At 35.5% G+C, this 27,073-nt stretch overlaps 1 protein-coding gene across 2 annotated transcripts in view; it reads left to right on the forward strand.

The window, feature by feature from the left end:
- AEBP2 (AE binding protein 2) overlaps positions 1–27,073 on the forward strand; it is a 49,072-nt gene that overhangs the window by 18,820 nt on the left and 3,179 nt on the right. Inside the window, exons 2-8 of one of the 2 annotated variants that reach the window (XM_065858124.2) lie at positions 28–235; positions 3,247–3,354; positions 11,695–11,881; positions 17,969–18,093; positions 22,372–22,439; positions 26,422–26,535; positions 26,793–26,859. In XM_065858124.2, the coding sequence (XP_065714196.2) occupies positions 28–235; positions 3,247–3,354; positions 11,695–11,881; positions 17,969–18,093; positions 22,372–22,439; positions 26,422–26,535; positions 26,793–26,847 (865 nt within the window). In that variant the 3' untranslated portion in view covers positions 26,848–26,859. The remainder of the gene's footprint in view (positions 1–27; positions 236–3,246; positions 3,355–11,694; positions 11,882–17,968; positions 18,094–22,371; positions 22,440–26,421; positions 26,536–26,792; positions 26,860–27,073) is intronic. The other variant, XM_065858133.2, reaches the window with a different exon arrangement.

Consider the following 27,073-nt stretch of genomic DNA (forward strand, 5'->3'; position numbering starts at 1 on the left):
TGTTTGTTTTTTGTTTTTGTTTTGCAGCATAAGCAGCACTATTATGGACGTAGACAGCACAATTTCCAGTGGGCGTTCAACTCCAGTTATGATGAATGGACAAGGAGTTCCTGCCTCCTCTGCAAAAAGCATTGCTTATAACTGTTGTTGGGACCATTGTCATGCTTGCTTCAGCTCCAGTCCAGATTTGGCAGATCACATTCGTGCCATACATGTGGATGGTCAACGAGGAGGGGTTTGTGTTACTTTTTTGTTTTCTTCCTCTTTCTGTGTTGCCAATATTTTACTCTTTAATGACAGTAGGAAATTTTATGTTTTAAAGTACTAGTTCTATAGCAAATGGCAACTAAGTTTGGGCCTTCAACAACCTGATATTAAGCATTCAGATGTTGTCATTTGCATAGTTCACTTGATTTGGTATTCTGTGTTTTAAATTGAATGCTTGACTTTAAGAATGTAATAAGTCCTTTTTAATAAGTGGTTTGAAGCTATCAGGTTTTTGATAGCTGTGCTTAACTTCTCAACATCCTGAAGCTGTTGGTGTATCTTGTAAGTGCTTATACTTGGAATTCATTTTCTTAAAACTACTAGTCTATGCATTACTGCATATGAACTCAGGTGAAGTCATATCCTCATTATTTTTATGAATGGAGTTTAACGAGGTAAAAGATATGCAGAATATGTAATAGGGATGATGCGAGACTCAGTGATTTCAGAGTACAATGTCCTACCTCAACAGCTCTGTCTGTAGTACTGATGGCAAGTATACCTTCAATATAACTGTATCTAGTATGTTTTGCCCTTCCCCAACCTTCCAGATTACCTTTGATGCCTGGAATATGTCGTGTAAACTACCTTCACACCAAACATGAGCAATCTGTCTGCCTTTGGCACTGTATGTTGCAGCTCTTTCATTTCTTGGAGGGCCAATATAAATTCTTAAACTAGAATAGTCACTATCTTTTGACTTTTTGTTCTGTCACTTCTCCAGAGGTAAAATGTTAAGCCGTTACACTTTATCTTGAGTGAATAAGAGACTTAAATAAAGTGTTGATTTGCGTTACCTTAAATAATTTCTTACGTGATTGAGTTACTGAGGCAGCCATGACTCTGGTTGTATTTAGCTAATGGTTTTTTGTATGATTGAACTTTCAGCTTCATACTTGGTGACTGTTTTCATTTCAAGCTCTAAACAGAAGCATCCATCCAGTGAGCTGGCTTCTGAGCCACCCATGAGATTATGTGTGTAGTTCACTTCATAGCATAGGTTTATAAAAGTGTTATGTGAATCCTGGATGAAACAATTAAATTGATGAGGTGTATCGGTATCCTGTGAACACTCACATAATTGAATATCTGGGTATCTTGATCTCATCCATGACCCCTTTTCATTTCATGAAAAGCGAGTGCAATATTTTTCAGGTGTTTTTTTTTTAAATTGTATTTCTGTTCACTTACATTCCATGCAACATAATTTGTGGATACTTTTATTTAGAAAATATTAGACTGTATTTGTCTTTCTGAAAGAGGAACTTGTTGGAAACACCAGGTGTCTAATAAACTGTTGCATTCAGTTTGCGCTTTTCATCTCCCTACTGGAGTTGGTTTATTTTTTTGAAAAGTTCTTCGACTTAATGCTGTGGAAGGGGACCGATCTTGGCTGTTTTGTTTCAAGGGATTGTCTGCCACCTGCTGGCGAGGTCTTTAAGTGGTGTTATACATAATCTTCCTGTGGTTTTGATTGGTTTTCAGATATTACTCAACTACAACGACTATAAATTTGAAGAAAAGTGGAAGTAGTAACTGCTTGTTGAGAACTTAAAAGCAATGTGATAAACATCTTTATATGGGAAAATGTGTATTTTCGAGCTAATACTGAGACAATAGCTCCAAGCCAAACCAGATAGATCCATTAAGATGCCAGGGAAGTTTTTTGTAAAAGTAATTTTGGATTCAGCCTTTTGACAAGGGTTCCCAAGAAGCATTGTGTGGACTTCTAGTGGGTTGTTGTAAAACAAAGTGCTTGTTTTCTAGAGGGATTTGATTTCTACAGTCTGTGACTTCATAGTACTGCTTTGCTGAGTGCCCTGCAGTCTACAGTTGCTGATGAAAATATTGGGACAGTTATGGAGTTGTTGCAGAGCCAGGAATCTCAGAAATTCCAATTCTGTGGCTTCAGGGAAATCTCAAAACCGAGGACCAGCAGACACAAAAGGTTTGGGGAATTGGGCCTTATGTGTAGGTTGACATGGATCCGTCACCCAGACATGCAGAGTCTTCCAGCTTTGCTTTAGTAAGCTGGGTGATCTATATATTATATAGCAAGTATGTAGCACTCCTGGGGCTGCTCTTCTGTTCTGAAAATAGAGTCTTTTGAAGATTAAGTTTTTTAATCTGCAAAAGAGAACAAGAAACTCAAATCCAATTAGTTTCCTGCAGTTCTGAAAACCAGTATTATGGACAATACTCTTCCTGGGGACTGTATTTTGCTGCTGCAAATCAGTGCTGTACCCCCTTCACACACAGACCTGTTGAGGAAATTCTAATGAGAGGCTTTTTTATTCTCTCAATTATAGATAAATACAATGCGAGGAGAGAGAAAAGCAGCATGAGTAAGTTCTGCTCCCCTTAATGCAGTATTGTGCATGTGACTGATCTGTACACAGGAATCACAAAACACCCATAGACTTTGAATACTATAAGAAATTGTAACTTTCTTCATCAGGAATTGAGTATAAGGCCCCAGCTAGAGGTTTCCAATATTCCATAAGATGAAACTCCGGTATCTAAAGAACTATATTGTAATGAAGAGCTGTTACTTTTTTTGCTCAAAGAATATAATTATTACTTGCTCATGAGAGTAAATGATTTAATTTCTCAGTCTGCTACCCAGAAACGTAGATTTGTCCTGTAAAAATGTTCTGTCTCAATATCTGCTTGATACAGATATTGAATACAAACACCAACTCTTTACAGTGTATGCTGTGGCTCTCGAGTGTGTTTATCTGCAGGAGCATCTTTTTTTTGATATTTTATTCCAGTGACCTGCTTTTTTGAATACTTGTGGTTGTAATTATTTTTCCTTGGTGAGACAGAAGTGTGTTGCAAAATAAATGATTACTGTTCAAAATTCTTTTAAGTACTTTGTATTGTGAAAGCGAATTCCTCTGCTAATCTGTTGATTTTTGGTGGTTGTTACTGGTTTTTTTTGACTTGTGTAAACTTACCGCATTTTTACTCTATTAGGTGTTTGTTTGCTTGTGGAAAGGTTGCAAAGTATATAATACACCTTCAACAAGTCAAAGTTGGTTGCAGAGGCATATGCTGACACACAGTGGGGACAAACCTTTCAAGGTAAGGTTCATTGTAAGATATATTATCCCTTCTTTAAGAGCAGACCTGTTCATTTTTTCCTGATACGTTATATTTAATTGAAAAATGCCATCACAGGAGGATTTCTTAAAAAGCATGCAGTGAGCTGAGCCTTCATCTTTGCAGTAATTGTGCCCAAAGGTCCTGTTCTGTTATGAAAACACATGAAGATGATAAAATTATTGCTTATCTGTCCCTGTTTCTGTTAATCTATAAATGGTAGGGGAGTCTAAAACTAAATAGTGCCGAAGTTCGGGTTTTTTGTGCATTTTCCAGTTGAGCTTTTAGACCGTAACAGTGAGAAATTTTGCCTCATCCTTTATACTTCCACATTAAAATTTGGGTCATGCCTGATGGTGCACATTCTGTGCTTGACTAAGAGCTGGTTTTGTTAACAAAATTCAGTGAAACAGAGTCAGTGACTATTTATGGTTAACCTCTCCGAGAATAATAAGGAAGTCAGGAATGCAGGACCATTTAGCTGACTGTATATCCTGCATAGTATTTTCTAACTTTCTCTTTCTTTCTCCCCCTAATCTGTACCTGCAATTCTAGGTATAGTAGTGTTTATCATTCCCATATCCACCAATCCGTTATTAATGAGTTGCTTCATCCTCTTATGGATACAGTTGGGGCAGTTCATAGCTGTCAGTCCTGGATCACTTAATGGTAAGTCCCACCCACACTACTTCAGCCTGAAGTTCTTCCATGTAGGATATGAAAATGATTAGGGTGTTTTTTTTAAGTTTAGGTAGCATTTTGTGCCACCTTCTCCCCCAACCCCGCCAGGTTTTAGTCACTGTTTCTCCACTTCTCTCTCCTTTCTTTCTTCTCAAGTAATAGCTTCTGCTTTTTTTTTTTTTTTTAATATATATTTTAAGTCAGATTTATTGCTAAAAAATACTGTTACAGTGATGGCTTCCAGAAGTTACTACTTCTGCACAACTTATAACAGTAGTTGTGACAGGACACAAAACTAAACTCAAAACTTAGTAAAAATCGTGTGGTGCAGGTGAAAAAGTTTTTTGATAAAGATCAGACTATTTTTCCATACTGAACTGTGTAGTTTAGTCTGAAAATTTCTGACTGAGTGAATAACAACAGGAAACTTCTCTTGAGGTTTTCATAGCCTTTGTTCAAAGGAATAAGGTTGAAAACAGAGTATAAGGGTCATAGATCCCTGAAAGTTTGCAGATATTATGTTTCCAGCAGCTGATCTGATCTTGTGTTAATCTCTGATGATTTTTTTTTTTTTTTTTTTTTTTAAGTCATCAAAGGAAATTTGGACCTTAGGTTTTCTCATTTTGGAATTAAATATTTTATATAGCTTAAGGTGTAATGACAAGCTTTGGTCTTGAAGGAAAGTCCTTCAGTAGGGTAATTGGTATACTTATTTGGTCTAGATGAAAGAAACTCAGTTTTAGAGACATTTGGTTTAAAAGAGGTGGGCATAGCTCAGAAATACCAGTACTACTTTTGAGTCTGTCAGACTTACCTAGTGAAGTCAGTAAATGTTGGCTAGGCTGATTACAGCTAGAACCCTAAATTTAAAACAAATAGTTCTGACAATAATAATCTTGTGTTGAATATGTGTAGTTTCACCAGCTCATTTTCTGTTCTTTCTGGTCATACTAGGGGAGAGAACAAAACACAGACTGGGATTGCAGTAGTTAATCATCATTGCTTAGTATGTGTCACTTCAGTATTTTTTCCTACTGTTGTCTTCGGTCTGTCTTGTTTGGTTTTTTTTTCTCTCTCTATTTTTCAATTTGTTCCTGGGGGCTTTAAATGGAGGATAATTGTGGTCTGAATAGAATTTTCTAACATCTTTTGTTCCCCTGTCATTTACAGTGCATATAGGCTTAAGGGCTCACATGAGGTAGCCAAGTATGTAAGTTTCTGTGATAGCAACCTATTAGTTAACTAGCCCCCTTTCCTTCTTTTCTTTTACAAGCTTTTGAAATCTACTGTGATACACTTAAGAAAGTGTTGGATATTAGTCTTGACTGGTCCTGGAACAGCAATTAACTAATTGTTTTATGGCAGTCATTCAAAACCAGAGCAAACGCTTCTGTTTAGTGCATTTTGCTGTTCTTACAAATCTTAATTGCTCACCTTGTAGGAAAGACCAAACTTTTTCAAGTCAGGATTAGGTTAAAGATCTCTTATTCTCGATGATTGCTGAAAGCAAAATATCTCCCAAAACCTAAATCACAAATGAAATTTCTCTTGCCCTATGAGAATATGCTTGAGCATAAAAGGAGTCTGTCATTTGAGAGGACTTGCTGAAAATACCTAGTTATTCAGTGTTTTATTAAAAACAAACAAAAAATGTCAGGTTTTTTGAGGAAAGCTGTAAAAGGCAATAATGGAAATAAGATAGATGTGTGCTGTTGCCTAAAGAACTGCTGTTCAGGATGTTTTTGAGAAAAGCAAACAATATTGGCTAGAAGAATGACAATTACAAGCATGGAAAATTTACTTTTGTAAGGCTAAAAGAACACTATAACTGTTTAATTAACAGAAGAGAGCAATAAATAGAAAGAAGGTTCCTATATTCCTATTCTTTTAGTCAAAATAAGAGACAAAAGTATTTTCTTACGTTGAAAGGCAGCTGGGGACTGTCTCAGGCATAAAACTCTCCTTTGCATTAAGACTACTCTAAAGGATATGTCCCTGGCCTGTCACCCTTCTGCTTTTAAGTGGAGTCCTTTTATGTAGTTGCCCATCTGAGGTTTCATTTTCTATTTTTGTGATAAACATGGTGGTGTCCTTTGATTAAAACCTGTATCTGGCTTTAAATGAGCTGCTGTGCTTTCATATTAGAAGGCCTTTTGTGGGTTTACCTGCCCTTTCCATGCATTCATATAAATTTTGTGACTGTGTAATTAATTTGTCACAGAAATGAACCCACTTGTAAATTACAAAGGCAAAATGTTTCATGTTTTCATAAGTTTCTCCTGTTTGTTTGTGTGGTTTAGTGAGTCCCACCTCAGCATCAATATTGCAATACCTCTGTCACAGAAAAGGTCAATTTCCTTATGAATACCTATTTTTGAGACTTTTTTTATGCTAGCTTCATTTTTATATGGGGCAATTTCTTGGTAGTGTAGGTCCAGCTCAGAAAGGAGGAGACATTTTATATCTGAGCCATCTGCTGAACTAAGGAGAGGAAAACAACAACAAAAACAAACCGAACAAAACCAAAATAGATACCCTAGCTTTTTTGGGCAGCATTTAGGGCCTTGCTTCCCCTTTGGTCATCAGAATGCTTTTCTGTTTATTCCGTCTCCTTTTTTTCTAAGTTTTTAATACTGATGCCCTTGGGTTTCATGTATACCACATGGATGGATTTTTTTGCCCTTTTTTTTTTTTTTCTTGAGGACATCATAACTGAGTTTTGTTTTGGTAAACTATCTTTTCCTAGGGTACACACCAATCCTTCTACCAAAGAAGTGTCCATCTAATGAGATATAGTTATCATTCATGGCTGCTGGTTCTCAGTTTCTAATCAAATGCTGTTTCTGCAAAGCAGTATGTTTTTCCAATCCTGCTTTTGGTAAGCAGTTTCCTAGTTTTGTTTTTCATATCAAGAGGAACAGGCAAACAAACCATTATTCCAGAAAGTGGCTTTGGTTGAGAACTTACCGACCTTCTTTGGCCCACTGTTAGATATTTTTGAAGTTATGCCACTCCTCTTAATATTTGAATTTCATTGCTCTTATGCTGCTAGAAGTTTTTGCTTATTGCAGTCTGTTTCTGGATATGCTTTCATTATTTTTGTCACTGTAGACATTAATATATGTATTTTCAGAGCATGTAATTGTTTCTCTGAAGACATTTAGTATGTTCATGTTCATATGATTTTACATTCAGAGTTGATAGAGGAAAAAACTAAACATTCTTTTTTAGTTTCGTTATGACATAATTTAGCAGCTTTTTAGAAACTGGTGGGATGTTGTGTAGTATCACCAACATGGAGAGGTGGTCCTGTTTGAGGTTTCAGCAATTTAAAAACTTTCAGGCTTTCAGAACATGTAGACATGTGGATCTAGGGGAATAATCTGCCGAGTTAGTAAACTTAAGCTGGTAAGAGTCTTTGGCAAGCTGAGAGAATTTCTTCATTCACTTTATCTTTCTTGTCCAAACCTTGAATGTTACAAATAATAAGTATTTGAATAATTAAGCCTTCGTTTTCCAGCATCATTTCTGGTACTCCAAGTACTACTCACCATGCCTTATTGCTTTACAAGGCATTAAAAGTTACTTCAAGACATACCAATGAACTCTTAAAATGTAGTCTAGTGACCAAATACAAGATGTTAGGCATCATGAAAGGGCAAATGGTAGAGTGAGCACAAAACAGCAGGAGACTTTATGCAAAATAATTGCATATAGCAATTTTCTGTAAATATAAGACGGAATGAGGGTATACTAACAACAGCTTTCCCGTACTGATTTCAGTGGCTATGCTCTTAATGTTTAAGATCAGTCATGCAAGGTTCGCTCATGTGGGATAAATACCTTCAAAAACAAGGAGTGACAGTACACAGGTTCATCAGAGGCTTTATTCCTTTGTTTAGAAAGGAAGAAAAAAGGAAGAAAAAAAATGAAATTGGGTGCTCATACTTCCACTTGTAACTTGCAGAATTTATTAAGAGGTGGCTGCATTTGGTAAGATTCTCAGTAGAGTAACAGTTGTTGAAATCTAGAAAACGCAGCCAATCAGCTTCAGTCCTCATTTGGAATTAGTGTCTGTTACTCTCCTGGCAGAATATCTTCTATTCATCAGAACACCACAGATCCAGATAGAAAATGTAAAGACATTCTGCCTGAACATTTAGGTGATGAGACAATAAGGAGGTTTATCCGGATGTCTAAAAATACTGTTAAATTTATCAGGAAAATTACATATTGAATATTCTAAAAATGAGATTTAGTTCTTCTTAATTTAATTGGAAAAGACCCTGTATTGCTAGATATGTTTATCCTGTTTATATTAAAGTTGCTGCACATTACTGCCCATTAATAATGGTGGGTATGGGTACACTGGAGAAATTAATCTTATTATGTGTTGACTTTTCTCTTGAAGTAACATATCCACCAATCCGGACCCAATCTGTCATATTTAAAATTGAATGTAAAATTTTGAGATTTAGGTTTTGGGGGAAAAATTAAGAGTTTGGTTTGAAGTTTTACATAATAGCTGAGTTTGGTTTAGTAGAAGCCCTCTAGACCTGTATTATTATCTGGTGGGAAGCTGATTTGGTGTGACTTACCGTCCAGAGATCCTGAAGTGACAGCCTGAACTGCTCCTTTATCTTTGGAGAGAAGAGACTTTACCCATTAGTAACGGATTGCTGGATATATTATTTTAGAGAAAAAAAAAAAAGAAAACAGGTAAGATTTTTCTCCTCTTCTACTATTTCCTGTCTCCTACAAAGGCATTCTGTGCTATCTTTGATATATCAGCTGTTGATTATTTGATGACTTGACCTTGTAGTCTCAAACTACACAATATCTGAATGTGATTATTTCTGTAAATATTTCATACTGTGGCTGCAGGCTATAAATGGGCTTTCTGGAAAAGAGAATTTCTAGTTGTGAGTTGCATATATTGATGATACAAAGATACTTGTTTCGGGCTTTTGAAAGTATAACTTGGGTAGAGCGAGAAGAGTGGTGTCTTCTATAGATAGATAGTCTGTATAGAAGATCTCTGTTTTCTTTGTACATGACTAGACAAAAGTTACAACATTGAGTCAAACTGCAGTTTGGCATGAAACAGTGTTTCCCATCTGACAAAAAATACAATTGTCTCATTAAATTGTGTTTTTAAAAGTTTTAGAAATGTGCCTGACACGAAGTTTGTGTTATTTTTCAGAAAGTGTTGCCTTTTGAAAGTACACTTTAATAAACTTTGAATGGAGTGGTCATGCATGCACTGTACCAAGACTTCAGGTTATTTTTTACCTTTAGGACGCATTGGCAAGACTGAAATTTTAATTTTTCAGTGTGGTTATACTTCAGGGTATGGGTTTTGTGTGTTTGTTGTTTTTTTTTTTTTTTTTACTCTTTTTCTGTCAGTATTTGTAGGATCAGAAAGGGATAGAAGTTGAAGTCAGGAGCACCTTAATGAAAGTTAAACCTAAGTTTAGATTTAGTTGCTTAATTTAGATTTATGGCACTGCTTTTGTTGGCAAGACAGCTATTTCAAGGGCTTAAAAACGGAGAATATAGAGTTGTTTGAGCTAGTACATGCATGAGTTCTACCTGTATCTGTTGATTGTGAATTTGATCACCTCTAGTATAACTAAATGGATCAAGTTCAAGGCGAGGTTGTGTGAGGCTTTGAGCAGCCTTATCTAGTAGATGATGTCCCTACCCATGGTATGGGGGACTGGAACTGGATGACTTTTAAAGGTCTTTTCCAACTGAAACCGTTCCCTGAGTCTATAAGTGTAAATTTTAGTTTTCAGTATTAATTTGAAGTAATAAATATTGCATTGAGGTTATCATAGTGTAAATGAGATCAGGATATTCAGTGTTTTGAATGTCATAGATGTGCTGAGATTTCTTACACTGTAAGTCACTACAGTGTAAGTGTACAATATTGCTATTGTTTGAATATGGGAAATTACAGGGCAAGACAAAAAGGCCTAGGTAGGTTTTTTGGTAAAAATCGTCAACATTCTCAAGATACTTATTAGTGTGGGAGACAGGAAGTATAAATGCAGTGTGAAGGGTCCTAAAACTTTTTGTCAGGGAACTTTGTTTGTAGTTAGGACAGTACTTAGAGGAAGTCAGGGAAATTTGATCATCTTGCACACACCCCCCCCACCCCAAAAAAAGAAGAAAGGGGGGGGGCACATTAAAATGTGAGAAATGTCCTATTTTTTCTCTCTTACTGTCTTGAAAAATATATGTGTGTGTATTTTTATTCCTATAGCAAGTAATAAATCCTTGGGAATAACACAGATATTTCTCTTCATGGACACTGTATTGTTTTATGATGATAGTGAAAATCCATTTGCTAGGTGTGAGGTAGAAATAGACTTCACAGTTCTGCAGCAGGCCTGGGGCAGATTCCTGAAAGAGCTTGCAAATCATCTTAGTCTTCAGAGAAAACTGCAGTATGTACATAGTTGCAGCATTACTTATTGCTGACCTCCTGTTGGAGCTGCCTCGTCAGTTGACTGTGAGGGGAAGTGCTGGGGAAGAGAGGTACAGATGAAAGAGCTAAGAAGGAGAGGAAGGAGCAGCACAGATGTGGAAAGAGGAGAACTTTGCAGTGATTTAGAGTGATATCTTGCTGCTAGCTAATGAACTCATTTGCCCTACTACTAGTCTCTGGATCAGGAGAAAAATTTATCATGTGGATACGCAATGCATTGCAGCCCATGATGAAATGCATATCTTAAAATCAATTTTCTATTATCCTTGCAATCTTTGAGCACAAGAGAAAAGGTTTGCACCTCCCTCCGCAGCAGTATAATTTAAATACTCAGTTTCCAAATTAAACAATTGTAAATAGAATTATATAACTGTAAATCACGTGCTTATAAAAACACCAATAAATGTAGCCAGTACTAGCTTAGTTGCATATATCTTTTGATATCTGTCTTTCTGCTTAGTTATTTGACCTTTTCTTATTTTTCTGTTTGAGAAAGAGAGGACATTTTATTTAAATATGACTTCTGAAGTAATAGTAGCATCCCAAACCAAATGTATAAATAATTGTCAATACAGCTCTGAAGTTCTTGATGTTAGTTTTAGACACAATGGTATAGCATTTACAAAAAATGTTAAGCTGTTTCAAATTTAATGTGGGTAATGATTTTTTTTTTCCGCTTTTGCCTTGTCACAAGAAAGGAGGATGTTAATGTCACTATTCTCAAGTGCAGAAGATTGGAGAGCTGTTGAGAAATACACAATAACACAATTTTGAAAGACAAGAGGATATTGGTCCGTAAAGGGAAAAGTTTTTCAGAAACATTTATTTTCTGTGGGAGGAGTGTCAGTACCTCGCTTGAGATTGGTTTTATGCTATACAATATTACGGAATACATATAGCATAGAAAATTATTTTTACACCATGGAATAGTTATTGAGAGTTACAAGGTTTAGATAGAAATTTATCCGAGATTGTTTCTGTTTTTCTTTTTAAGAATTGCTTGGTCATTGAGGAGTTGTCTTCCTTTTAGCGTGTTGAAGGTTGAGCCAGAAAAGTCAAATTGAAAGATCTATCAAACTCCTGCGAATGAGTGCCAAATACCATGCTGATACAGTCGTTCTGTGTTTTGTTTTGTTTTCCCCCATTAGTGTGTAGTTGGTGGGTGCAATGCCAGCTTTGCATCTCAGGGAGGACTTGCCCGTCATGTGCCCACGCACTTCAGCCAACAGAACTCTTCAAAAGTTACCAGCCAGCCAAAGGCCAAAGAAGAATCTCCATCTAAAGCTGGAATGAATAAAAGAAGAAAGTTAAAAAACAAGAGACGACGATCATTACGTAAGTATTTCCAGAGTAGAAGTTCTTGAAAGTTTTGTCTTCAATAGGATTTCTGTCTTCAATTTAGATGTTTCTTTGCAGGTACATGTCTGGTAGGGCTGGTGATCTTTGCATTAGAGTGTTGGCATCCCTTGTCATGGGAGTAATACAGTTCCACATTCTGCTAGTGTTCCCTTCTGGGGGTAAAGGATCTATGTGTTCAATAGAAAAGATCAGTTTTCTGTGAGCAACAGTTTGAGTTTTTCATTTTTGAGTCGCCTTTTACTAATTTTATTACTGTTGAAAAATGTTCTGTTTAGCGTTTAAGAGACCTGGAGTTCAGTACTGCAGGCAGAGATTGCAGATTCATATAAATTGGAGATAAGCACATGTTATATAAGGTCTCTTTTAAGCAAATATTTCATTAGCTTAATGACAGTTTTATGAGTGAAACCAAGATCTGATTTTGATGTTCGTTAAACTTAGATGAATCAATGTGTTTAGGAGTAATCACTTAACCAGTACCTTTTCTAGTCCATCTTAATCCAGTTGTTTGATTCCAGTTGTCCTAGCATCAGACTAATAACCACGTCAAATTTATTCTAATGTACAGAAATACTTAGGAAAGAATAGGCAATTGTTAAAATAAAGCTATGTTTTATAATTGCTTTGAATGCAGGACTGAACTGATTATTTACTAATTTTAAACAGTTACTGTGACAGTTGCGTTTTAGAGTAGAAAGATGTGAAAACCCATTTGGATTTTTTCCTGCTAGTATGTCAACAGCTGAAGGAAAAACTTCCATTAATTTTTACCTGGCAGTTCTGGTTGACAACAGGTTGACCATAAGTCAGCAATGTGCCCTTGTGGCCAAGAATGCCAATGGTGTCATGAGATGCATTAAGAAGAGCGTGACCAGCAGGTCGAGGGAGGTTTTCCTCCCCCCTCTACTCTGCCCTGGTGAGGCCACATCTGGAGTACTGTGTCTAGTTCTGAGCTCCGCAGCTTAAGAAGGGCAAGGAATTACTGGAGGGAGTCCAGCGGCAGGGCTATGAAGATGATTAGGGGCCTAGAGCACCTTTCTTATGAGGAGAGAGTCAGTGTGGCTCTCTTTAGCCTGGAGGGTAGAATGCTGAGCGAGGATCTTATCAATGTTTAAAATATCTCAAGGGTGAATTTCAAGAGGATGGGACCAGACTCTTTTCTGTGGTGCCCAACAACAGGATGAGGGGCAACAGGCACAGACTGAAGCACAGAAAGTTCCATCTAAACATGAGGAGCAACTTCTTTACTTTGAGGGTGCCACAGCACTGGAACAGGCTGCCCAGAGAGGAGGTGGAGTCTTCTTTGGAGATGTTCATTCCTATGCAGTCTGCTCTATGTGAACCTGCTTTAACAGGTGGGTTGGACTAGATGATCTTCAGAGGTCCCTTCCCACCCCGACCATTCTGTGATTCTGTGATGCCTCCTTTTATGGATCACTAGACCTCTTGTATCTCATACTGTCCACAGAAATGGAACTTTGTTCATAAGCAGGCAATTATTTCACTCTGGTCTCAGGGCTGGCAGTAGGATTTTAGTGATGGTGTGCTGGAAAACTTGCATTCCTTTGCTGGGTCAGCAATTACAGTCTTATTTTTCCAGAACTCCTATTTGACAGAACAGTTCACTGTATTGTTCTTTTGTTCTTGTGAAGAAATGCAGTTACTAGTTATTCAAATGGTACTGCAACAGTGGATGCACCTACTAGTGGTCTTAGGCAACTGCTGTATATCACATGATTGTGATTATTCTTTTAGTAGCTCATCTGTGTTCTAAGCAACTGAAATTTATGAAGCAGCGATTGTGTTTCTGTCTTGAAAAGTGTATTTCTTGTATCTTATTTCTATAGCATGTAACGATTGTGCAGTTCAGTGCTGGAAGAACCACTGCTAACTTCAGTTATAGTGATTTTTTTTTTTTTTTTTAAAATGTTTGAGTATTGTTAAAATATATGTGAGCGTATTATACCATTAAACACATCTTAAAAGTGTAAACTTCAAGAATTTCCCTAATATTGGCACTGATTTAACATTCAACGAAGGTAGAAATCTGATTTTGTTGTTGTCATAATTTAACTTTCAAAGAGCTTTCCCATTTACTCTAGTAATCTATGTAAATAAGAAGATTCCAGAAGGGAAGGCTGATCAATGAAGTGTTACATGGTCACTTTGCAGTATCCTTTCGGTTCATCTTAGGCGTAGTGAAAGAGAGACTTACTTGAAATAGTTGTACATCCCTGATTTATTACCTTGAAATGTTCAGTTTTACTCAAATGAAATATAGATGTCTAAGACTTGTAATCTCAAAAGTTTGCATCTCGACTTGCTTTTCCATATTGATTTTATTAGGTGGCTGATATAATGCATCTTGATTCAATTTCCCCCCAAGTAGTTTTTTGGGTTGTTGTTTTATTAGTAATTGATGAATATTATAGACTTAAAGTTTCAAATCATAGCTTAATAATTAACTTCAAATTACCTGCTAATATGTTCTAGTCATAATAAGAATTTACTGCAGAATTCTTGAATGAATCTGTGGCAAAAGCATTATTAGTAAATATTATGGGAATGTTGAAGACCAGACTGTAGTACTTGAATGGTCTGCTGTCTTGATCAAGTGTTGTGCAGGAGAAAAAATGACAGCTGCTTGAACAATTTCTTATCTTCTTGCCTCTTGAGACAAATGCAATACTGGCTGTAGAGTTTTGCCTTAAGGCAAAAATCATCTGCAACTGAGTTGGGAACTGACTACTGTAATGTGTTTCTCTAGGGAGTATGTGACCCAGAAATGTATCCATAGTTGATGGCATTTTCTGAAAATGCTAGGTAGTGGTAGCTTTTCTTTCAAACTTTGTGTGGATTATTGTTGATTAGGTGAACTTTACAAAGGGCTGATGCAATTTTGCTTGTCTTTCTGTTTCTTAGTGTAGTTTTAGTTAATGAAGTATTTATATTTTGTCTTTACAAGAACAAGGGGGACAAGGACCCTTATTTTAGAAGCCAAAGTAGAAAAATAACAGTCTAAATCTGTGTTCCTAGCTTTATGTATTCTATATCTATGTATTTTTAAGAGGATTCCAATGGAGAGGTCTTGAACATGCTTACCAGGTTTTCTGCAAGTTGAATTGTAAGATATTATGACAAATGCGTGTAAAACAAGATGCTATTTGGTAGTGTACAGTCTGTTTAAATTACTCACAAAGAGTCATTTGATGAAAACAGGTTTACATCGCAAAACAATTTTTTCCTCCTGAAAAAACATTGTCAGTGTGTTCTTTAAACATCATCATGTTTTAATTATACCCTAGGGTTTTTTTGCAAGGTGTAAGTGGCTTGCTAAATATTTGACGATTGCTAATACATGCTGCTATTGAGGCATGCTCATATATAAATTCTTAACAGTTTAAATACAGCAAATCAATAAATTTGCTTCCTCTATATAGACCTATGTTTTGTATCTCAAGGTTAACACCCTCCTGGGAGACAATGCATAGATAAAAAAGGAGACTTTACTGTTACTTCATATGTGACAAAAACTTAATCTATAAAGATAATTCATGCTGTTACTTTTTTTAAATTTTCTTTCATAAGAACTTGTCATTGTTAAACTGTTTTGTATTTGTCTTTTCCTGTCTGTAAACAGTACGCATTTTTTTAGGTTTGGAAATTAGTACTTTTATTATGAAAGCATGTTTACTGTAGACACTTAGAGTAACTGCTTACATTAGTGGTACTACAGAGACCATCTCATTTGTCATATTAATTTTGATATTGCAGAGTAATTCAGGATTACAGCTAGTAACTTTCTTCTTGATAGTGTTAAACACATTCACTGTTCCATGTAATCTGTCATTTGAAGGTATAGAGCCAAACATACTGAAAGTGTGTAGCTTTAAAATAGATCATACCATTGCTATTCTGAAGCTACCTCAAAGAATTTTGGAGAACCTAAGATCCTATTTGCAATATTGTTACTTGCTTTTCCAGTAGCAAAGATGACACTGTAGTCATTAACAAGCGTGACAATTGAGTTTACTGGAGAAATTTAAGTGAGATAAGGAAACTTACTGTTCATGGAGTTTACAGTAAGAATGTTAGTTACATAAGACTTGGAATTCCATTTAGTAGGCTAGTGGTATGAAGATTTTAATTTTTTTGACTTAAGTAATTGATGTGTACTTGGAACTTCTATTCATCGGGGGGCATGTTACTCTGGAAAAAATGTTGGTGGAATAGATTTAAGATACATGGAAGATACAGCATTAACACTCAATAAGGACTAAATAAAACTATTCATGTGCCTTTGACAAATGTGTTCTTCTGCATCTATTGAATATTATCCAATGGTAAATCCTGAAGAAATCTGCTGCGTGAAGCCAAAAGCAAAAATTTGGGGTTGTCTTTTCCACCCTCCATCCCTCCTTCGTATTTATTTATAAAATATTTATATGCTTGCATCACTGACCACCTGCAGCATGAGCTGCGGTTCTATGTTACACTTACAGCGAGAGAACATTTCAGTAAGATGATTGCCTAATTGGCAGTGTCCAACTGAGATAGAGTAAGGAGAACATAATGTACACATGAATTCTTAACAACAGTTAGTCCCAGGAGTGTAGCCAGTACAAGCTTTAAGTGGAATTTTTAATTTGTTTTGAAATAATAGATTATCTTGGTTAAAACGAATATAGAGGTTGTTTTAAATGAAGACAACAGAACTCTGAAACACTGCTTTTGCAGATTACAGGATATATAGTTAATAATGTAATATCAACTCCTATTCTTAGTTTTAATTTCAGTGTGTTAAATAGAGAATTGCTACTCTCAAATAAGGCTTAAAAAATATGAATATTTTCATACTGTAATATATGGTTTATTTTAAGAAAAGTTGTGTGAAGTATTTTAACACTATGCAAGTATGTGCCTAGTAGCAGTTTTTCAGTTGAAGTACTTTTAGTGTAGAATTGATAAACCTTCTTTACACTCAAAATCAGAATTCAGTAACTTTTTACTGTTCAAGAAACACTTCATAGAAAAGGGCTTTATTAGTGCATGCTACTTTTAGACTATTTGTGAAATCTCAGATGCATGTTAATTTCATTTTACTCATAAATGGAAATGTAGTATATGATGCCGTTGATGCTTGCCTAGAAAATAATCTTACTAATAACTGAAGAACATGGAATGACAACTTTTGCATATAAATAAACATGTCTAGCAGTGTGGAGTTTTTCAAGTAACTATTCAGCATTATTTCTCCTTGGAGATCAAAAATTTCTGGAGCTGGTATTTTCTGTGTTCACAATTCATAATCCTTTGCTTTGTGTCCCATTGCAGTACCACACAGTTTTGTTTTCAGTGCCATTGTTGATCTCCTTCACTGGAAATATCTGGGCTTTTTAGTGATTATAAATTAGATCAGAATGTTTTATAATAAAGTTAAGAAATAAGGTATGGGTATAATTCTGCTTTTAAGATGTTGATTGTATACATTGTAATGTTTTGAAGAACTAAAATAGTTTTTTAAAAGTCACAGCAGTACTGTAACTACTCACTGTGCTGTAAAGATGACTTGGCCACTTAGGTTCCCATAAACATCACTAACTAACTGGGTTGTTTTTGCATTAAATTAGATCTCACATTTATTAATGAGTTCTGGGTTTAGTTTCTTTGTACTGAGACTTCTCTTAAAAAAAAAAAAAAAAAAAAAGAAGATGATAGCAGTGGATGTTCCCAGAGGTACTCAGCAAAATTAATGAATTCTTAATTTTGAAGATTAAGAAATAATAGAATTTACTTGAAACTTAACAAGTGTTAATTCAGTTTGTCAAAATAGCTGTTTCATTTACAAGGACTATGTTTTGACCAAATATAAATGAATTGTGCCTATCTTCCTAGTCATTCCTGTCAGTTAAATTAATGCTTACAATGTGCTGACAAGGTAGTGCTACTGCCATACTGATAAATGATTTCCTGATGACACTTCAGACTTATTTAGGTGCTTGTATGTGTTTCAGTGCTTTCAATGTGCTCAACACTAAGGATCTCTTACTTTTTTTTTTCCAGCAAGACCTCATGACTTCTTTGATGCGCAAACACTGGATGCTATAAGACATCGAGCCATCTGCTTTAACCTCTCAGCACATATAGAAAGCTTAGGAAAAGGCCACAGTGTTGTATTTCATAGTACTGTAAGTATATGTATTATGCATTCTGTTTGTTGACCTATGTGTCTGAAAAATCTAATACTTCAGAAAGATTTCTGTTTTCCTCTTACTGCTCTCGGCATTTAGTAGTGAGTATTTTACATTGTTGATATGTCCATTTCTCTTAGTAAATTAACTTTCAAAAAGTACTATTAGTGGTTGCTCTAGCTCACAAATTGAGTAACTTGCAACATTTCCTGTCTGATACACTTGGGGAAATATATAACAGCAAGTATTTGTGCAGAAAAAATTGGTTATGTCTTCTGAATAAGAATAGAATTTAGATGGCATTCCCATAGTCATGAGTAACAGTGCTAATTAGTCACAAGGAATATTTTGAGGGTAATTGTAAAATTGAATTTTCAAATATGCTGATCTGAAATTTGTGTTTATTACTTTTTTCAGTTTAAAAGATACGATCCTGAATAAATGTGGTGTTGTCCCCCTTTGCTTCTTTTAATAAACTCACCACTAAAATGTCAGTGAATTGCTAGGAGGAGGCAAGAACCAGGTGGGGAACTGGCCTTTAGTCCTGTTTCCACATCCTATTTTATCAGTCTCCCTTTTTTGTGGATAGGATAGGTGCTTTGTAAATTGGCAGACCTAATATGAGGTGAACTGCAGTCCAAGGAAAGAATACTTGACTGCTGTGTCTTCAGCTATGGCTTAACATTAACACATGATTGAAATTACTAAACTGTCAGTCTCTTGCCGTACATAGATGATTTTATATGCATGAAACTTATTTTGTCGTGTTCTGCACGACTGATGATTATTGGAACTATCTGTGGCCTGTGTTAGAATGTTTTCCCAAGTGGTTGCTCGTGAACTTCATGTGTATTGAGCACCAGCTGCAAGTAGAAATTTGTAGGTGTCTCAGCTGTTACTGTATTTAAATATCATTGTAGTTTTCCAGGCTAATGTGGATTTTACAGTGCTGTGAGAAAAGCAGATTCCCTTCCAATTCACAGCTTGCTTTAATCTGAAAGGTTATCCAGACGGATTACTTGGTTGTGGAAGCTCACTTCTGGCTATTGGTATAATTCATAAAGAGATGGAATTAGAGGAAGGAATGTGCTCTAAAACTGCTTTGAATTAACTTGGAGGAAGTGGTGAAAATCCTTTTAACTTACACATACATGGGGCACTCAAGGTCGTAGGGAGTTGATTAGATCTGAAACTGCTTAAATTTCAGTTGTGGGAGAGGTTGTACCAGTGGCAGAACCGTTCTAAGAATCCAGCCCTATGCTGCACTTTGCTGCGCTGTTTTAGTGTGTTGGGCTTATGCTGCACATCAGCTATATTGATGAGACTCAGCCTAAAATCTGCCTTAAAAAGGAAAGGTAGAATAGAAGTGATCTTGTGAATGTACACTGTTATACTGAGCTAATTGTCACCTCAGATGCAAACAAATTTTGCATAACATGCAAGCATTAGGACATTGAATTTGAATGGTGACTGGATAAATAGTGTAATATGTTTGTATGGTCCACTTCCAGATTAATAAAAAAATGTGTAATTACCAAAGGCATTAATTTGAAAAGTGAGAAATATGAAGATAGAATTTTCTTGCTGTCTGAAAACTGACATAAATGATGTAGGTGTATTTCTTTTTATGCAGCATAAGAATAATGCCAGTATTTTACAGGATGGATATCCTAATGAAAAATTACTAATGTGAAGAATTTCTAAACAGTCACTTTCATCCCCTATGAAAAGGCACTCCTTTTTATATACATATGTTTTCAAACACATATTTTAGTTTATACATATGGAAAGCTGTAGAATGCAGTCATCACTAAAGCCTTTTTGAAGAAATGTTTTTGCTATCCAGAGTTCATCCTTAACTTAATTTTTTTTCCTGCTTACTTTTTTTTTTATTGGAGTCAAATTCCTGGTACTTTGATTCTCTGAATTGTCAGATGGAAAAGTCAAACATTTCTATTTAATCTAAAGTGCAGATATTACATTGATTAAAAATGTATCTTATAGGTTATCCTGTCCTCAGCTTTCCCCTGCCCAGCTTTTTGAAATGCCTGGAGTTAATTCTCTAAAATATTTTAATACTAACTTGTTCTTCACTGGTTTTTAGCTTCTTTAGATATTTCAGTTCAGTGATCAGATACTAGTTACATGTGTTTTGAAACACACTAAGTAAATAAAGTGAGATGCAGATCCATTTAGAGAGTGAAATTTTTTTCTTTTTCCAGAAGAGGTCAGCAGAACTCCATTTCTGGTTTCAGACAGCTTTGATGCATGTTTCCTTCACGGAGTTATTTTCAAATTAAATTTCACTGTTCTTGCGAATATAGTAAGAGTTTTTTCCAAATAAAGCTGTGCTGAGCATACATCTGCTGGCTGAATAATATTTTTAAAGAGCTACACTATTCATTTTCTATATGCTAGATTTTAATAGCCTTTTTCATAAAGATCGCTTGCCACCTTTCTGTATTTCTGTGTTTTAAAGGTTCTCCAGTGTCGAGGGTTTTGATTACGGGGTGACAATAAAACCCTGGCAGATGTATTGTTAACCTCCTCTCCCCCCTTCCCACTAAGGACAGGTGATTGGGATGGAAAGGACAGAGAGAAGAGAGTTAAAAAAATAAAAAATGTTTTACTAATGCTACTAAAAAGAATAGAGAAAATAATACAAAATATACAAAACCAATCTTGAAAGTCTCAGCAACTGCAGAGCCGGCACCCAGAGTCCTGGGCTAGACTCTGCAGCCAACTGGAGCTGGATTCAGTCTGTCACCAGGCCTCAGTTTGCAGGGACAACTCACAAGGTCCTCTCCTAGTGTCCGCCATAAGGAAAAGGGAAAAGAAGGGGAAAAAAAAAAAAAAGGGAAGAGATCCTCATGATCTCCCACTTTTATATGAAGTATTCATGTGAATGGGATGTTATACACAGTTGGTCAGTTTCTTGGTCACCCGTTTCTTGTTGCCCCTGTTGCGAGGTGTCCATCCGTGCTTATCAGTAACTTTGCATTCCATTGCTATATTTACCAAAACATATATCTGTTTCTCCAGGAAAATGCAGCTAATATGAAGGCTTTTAGCTGACAGGCAAATTCACTAAAAGAGAACAAAACCAGGACATCCAGTGAACTTTTTGGTATTTACAGTATCTTCAGTGGCTATGTATAAAACCTTTCAAAGATCTAATAGGTGTTTTATGCTCAGAGGTGCAGAAGGTGGGAGAACTGGTGTTTGAAACAAGTAGGAAAATCTGCATGAAATGTTGCGATGTGTAGTAGAGGAGAAGCTGAGGGTGAATCATTAGAAGAGGAAGCAAATGACCTTTCCCTGTTTTCCTGGATACTATAAATCTTTGGGATACCTTTTGAAAGCTGATGTTAAATAATATATTTGTACATGAATGGACAGATTTATCTTTTATACTATTGGTGTGTGTATTTCTAACTTTATCTTGGCTAAAGGTGGGAGTCTAGCTTCCAGGTCCTGCACCTAAGAACTTTATTCTCTGTGAGAGTAGCTTATGTGTTGGTCTACTCTGAGCTAGTGTGAGAAACTCTGAGAAAACAGTTCTTACTTCTTGTCTTGGACCTTACTTGTGGGGTCCGTATGTTCTGCTTAAACTTTATCAATTGTTGACAAGTCTTTGACATGTCATTTGGTTTGTCATTCATGTAACAATAGTAGCGAGTGTACTCTCTACAGTGTTAAGGGGATCCTTCTTACGTGTGTGTTAATCTCTGTAAGCCTGTGAGTTCTTCCAAGTGGCCTTTGCTTTGCCTCGTTCAGTGCTTGTTTTAGGTGTTGAAAGGAATGAGTAAAGGTTACCTAGTTATACATATTATGAATCAGGATGTCAAAGCATCTGTGAGAGAAGATTTTATTCCTGTGACATGCTGTAATTAATCTATAAGCTGCATCAGTTTGTTGCGTCTTCTATAGACATCTCGTGGAACAATGTGAGCATATTTGTAGGGGAATGTATGTTCTTCAAAGTTTTTGGAGTAGCTGCTTGAAAATTTAAACTATTTTAAAAGAAAGAAGGCTACTTACTGGATGCACCTGATTTTAATGGGGACCAGTTAGTAGACAAATGTTAAAGTAAAATGTTAAACCTTGACAAGATAGGCTTGAGTAGTGATATGTGCATTCTACCCGTATATAGGATTAATACAACTTTTGAAGAGTAAAACAGTTGGCCTTTCATGAATGTACAGTTGAACAACAGTTTGGGGCAAAAAAATCTGCAGATTTGATTTTAATTATGATTTATATAATTATTGTCAGGTAATAGCTAAAAGAAAAGAAGATTCTGGAAAAATAAAACTCTTGCTTCACTGGACACCAGAGGACATGTGAGTATATTGCTAGTGATATGATATAGAATTCAAATGGGGAAGGATTTACAGTGGGGTAAATAAACTGTCACTGAATTATTTTATGCCTTTGAATATCTAATCTGGATTTCATGTTTTCTAAATTACTTTTTAAAAAGCATTTTTAAGTTTAGAAAATAATTAGCAATGGTTTGATTTTTTTACTATGACTTTCAAGTCTTTAGGCTCTGGTACCTGTTCAGGTAAATGTGAAGCTGTATTTTTTGATGCATTTTGTCACTATGGGTATTAATAACAAGATCCTCTGTTTACTGAATGGAGAGTTTAGGTTGGTTTTAGTAACCATATACATAGGGGAATTTATCACTGAGACAACTTTGTTTTACCCAGTCACTCATAACGATCTTAAAATACTTTGAGACACTGAAAAATGTACAATCATCAGTGTAACAGTAGAACTACAAGAATTTTTGCCTAGGTGCCACAATTTAACAGGATAATAACTACAGTTGGCCCTTTAAGATACCCATCTCCTGTTGCTGCTGCTTTGAATTCTCCCACTGAAGCTTGGAATATTCTTCCGGCATATTTGGCTACTTTTTCCTCTCGGTTTTTCAAAGTTCTACCTTCTGAGTGTGTAGCCTTGTGTGTAATACAGAACGAAGGAACTGCCCTCAGATAGGCTTGGGACATAGGAAGTAGTAAGTGTACTTCAGAAATAATTTATCTACTTATTTGAAACAGCTGATATCTCATATCTTCTGATAGAGGAAAGAATTTACATGTAAATATTTTGATCTTAATTCTATAGAAAAGTAGAGTAAATGTTTGGTTTTCACTACGCTGTAGGAGAACGGTGGGCAGAGTATTTTTCAGGAGAGGCAGTAGCTGTATGTTCCATGTTTTTCACAAGTTTTAAGGCAATTAACTACTTTTCCTTTTAAAGGTAAGAATAATTGTAATAGATTAATTTCCTGGATCCATACTCCCACATTCCTGGATCCATAGTTCTACATACAGATGAAGTTACTGGGACGTATAGTTCACATTAAGGTGGAAGTTACTAAGACATTTAGTTTGCGCTAAGATGAATACCTAAATAATCAGGTGGGACATGCAGGTTTACAGGCTCTTTCTTAAAAGGAACTTCAGTTTTACCAATAAGCTATCTCTGAATTGGTAGAATTCATTAAGTAAGGATATCTTAAGTTTCAGATGAAGTAGTTAGAGTTCATGCAATTATCTTTTGGAACAAAGAGGTCTTTTAGATTCAGTGCTGCTTTTAAGTGATCGAGTAGGATGGTGATGCAAAGCCTTAGCACAGCAGAAATTTGCCTTTGCTTTGGTGATGTGGTTTGAATTACTCAGGTTTGTAGTGTCTCGGATTAGTCATGTGCAGTAGTGTGAACTTGGAAGTGTGAATCTATTATAACTTCTATTTGCAGAGGACTAAGAGGTTACTGATAAGTTATCTGCAGCAATGTTTGGCATTTTGGTGCAGTTTTGAAATGTCTAGCTTTATGTTGCTCATTGCAGCACTTCTAGACAAGTTCTAATTAATCTTGAGAGAGAATAACTAAAATACTGTAGTAAAAAGTGTCATTTTGCTTCCTTTTAAGACAGCTGGTAATACTGTGCATAACAGCATTCTGAAATTATTCCTATTGAAGTGTTGCAGATGAAGATAGATAATTGCATTTTAAGATAGAAACATTTTAAAAAAGCATGTAACACTCTGGGAACATGAAAAGTAAAAAATACTTTTTTCCTAGTACAGAGTAAAATGAGTTTTTTGCTCATGCAGAGCAATACAATATTAGAATTCCTGCATTGGATAAGACAAATTATTCAGTGATATTAAGACATCCCCAATAGAATGTATATTTGGTTCATCAGGTCAAAGGAATAAAGTGTTTTGTATTGATAATTCTTGTATCTTGGCTGGGTTAGGTAGAGGATGTATTTCCTGCACTGAGTGATATAGTTTTCAATTACTTAGTATTTGGTATATTCATCTGGATTATTACAGTTAAGAACAGCAAATGCAAGGTATCATGGCTCATGTCTTCTCTGTCTTACACAGTGAATGTACTCACACTTTAGAAAAGTTTAATGTAATGATGATGATTACTTTCTGTTGTGCTGAGCTGTTCATCAGCCTTTCAGATGGAGCTAGTAGTAATGATTTAACTTTTTCTACTCTGAGTCACCTTGACAAACTGTTAAACTGCTCTGTGTTCTTGGGTATATTAAGTATTTTTTTGGGAAAAGTAAATACTAGTCTTTAACCAGTTTCCTAGACAAGATTAAAATAACTTTTCAATTTTTGTTTGTTTTAGAGCAGCAATTTATTCTTTGTGCCATTACTACTTAGCTTACAGAGTTAGTTTTTATGTACATTTCAGATAGTCTTTGCATGTGAAAAGTTTTATTTTCTGTTTGTATCAGTTTGCATCTTCAGCATATAGCTTCTACTAAAATTGTCTTCCAAATGTTGCTTGTCAAAAAACTGAATTTTGGCTTATTTTTTTTAAAAGCCTTAATTTTTTTTTTTTTCATCTTTCATGATCAGTATTAAACATAAGTAGATGTATGGATTGCCTCCTGGGTGGTTTCACCTCCCCTTTTTTCTCTTTTCCTTCCACCTTCATCTAGAAAAGGAAAAGTATCATTGAAGAAACTCTTTTTCCTACTGGGATAGAAGTTCTCTGTTTTATTTAGTTTCATTTTTTGGATGGCTTACCCAAAAAATTGAATTACAGCTAACTTCCTTTGCTGAAAAATAGAGATTCAGTTTAATAATTTGCAAAAGTCTGTCAAATTGCATAGAGCTTCGGTCAGAGAAAGATCTGTTTCATTTAGATAGGCTTAAATGTTTAATTTTTCAATTTGAAACTTGTTTCAAAATGTTAGAATTCTTAATTATGAACTTAAAACTTTTTCTCCAATCCGAAATTAATTTTTGGCTCCTAGATAATGTTAAAAAGAAACAAACCAAAAACAAAACAAAAATCACTTAATGTGGGCTGAAAATAATCTCAGGAGGATGTTGTGTTTTGTGGGGTTTTTTTTGCTTTTTTGTGTGGTTTGGGTTTTTTTATTTGTGTGTGTGGATTTTTTGTTTGTTTTTATCCGGTAGTGGGAAGCAAAATGGATCACTTGCTTGTTCTGCACAGGCTTGGTCAATGCTGACTTTGGAAGGTGACAGGAAAGTGGGTTTTCAGTAAAACACTGGTGACCCCTGCAAGCCCAGTGTTACCTGAAAACCTCAGGAGGGTCTTAAGAACCAATGTACTTTCAGCAAAAGAAACCATAATGCAATAAACCACTCTGAAGTAGACGTGCTTGGTTTCAAAGGATTTGAGTACAAAACATAGAACAAACGGGTAGGTTTCCAGCCATCTTCCCCAAGTTTCACTGCAGGTGGCAATGAAGCAACAACTCCCTTTGATGTATAAAAATGAAGTTTTATTCCATCTCACTATGAGAACTGTTACATAGCCAAAATATTTTGTGGTGTTTGCCTAGAGCAAGCAAATTAGTCTAACTTGAAGCCCAGTGCCTGCAATATATTCTGACCTTTACTTACTTTTTTGACAGCATAAAAGAATTTTATGCCCAGTAAAAATACTTTCAAAGATCTGTGTTGATGTGATTTTTTTGTTTGTTTGTGTGTTTGTTTGTTTCCCCCTCCCTGCTACCTATTTTCACATTAAATAGTGAAAATGGAGAATGTAGTGCCATTGTCATTGTATGTTTGGTGTGGTATTCTTTTGGAATAATCAAAATTCTTTTGAGTATCTTTTTCGCACTGAGAACTTGAAAAACTTAGAAGTGTAATGTGTAAAGATTGCCTGTCTTACTCCAGTGAAGATGCTTTTTAATGAGTGAAAGGTGAAGATTTCTTAAACTTCATATGTACTAGTTTACCGCATAATTTTATGGTAAGAAGAATGGTTGATTTTTTTTGAATATTTTTATTTTATTTATTTATTCATAGTCTGCCTGATGTGTGGGTAAATGAAAGTGAGCGACATCAGTTAAAAACTAAAGTAGTTCATTTATCAAAACTACCAAAAGATACTGCCTTGCTTCTGGACCCAAACATATACAGGTAATGTCCTAATTTTGAAACTTTATTTACTTTAATGTAGTCTTAAGCCTTACTTAACTTTTAGACGTTGGAAAATCGGGGTTGCTAATGCATTATACACCAGTGCAGGGACCCTCGATCCTGTCAGCGTCCAGGAGTTAAGTTCTGAGGCCTTAAGTTGTTTCAGAATTACTTCTTGAACTGAACTCTAGTTACTGAGAAACGGGGAATGTGTGTATTTACCAAGTGTATTTTACTTTTTTGTGCTTGGTGTACAGAAATTCTAGTAAAGGAGGTACATACAGTGGAATCCTGAAAGATCACTTCTGTTAAGATCACATACTGGTTTGTATACCAATTTTTTTAAGTCCAAATTTTTCTTTACATATTTTATATTCAACTGTAATACATGCAGTATTACCTTGAAATATGTACTTGTGTACAAGTACTGTTATTTTTTTTAATACGAGATTCTTCAGAGGGGGACAGTACATGTTACTTGTATTTAAGCTGTATTCACACTTGTGTTTTTAGGACTTCAGATTGGCTTCTAATCCAT

Source organism: Patagioenas fasciata, chromosome 1 (assembly GCF_037038585.1).
Source record: "Patagioenas fasciata isolate bPatFas1 chromosome 1, bPatFas1.hap1, whole genome shotgun sequence".
NCBI lineage: Eukaryota > Metazoa > Chordata > Aves > Columbiformes > Columbidae > Patagioenas > Patagioenas fasciata.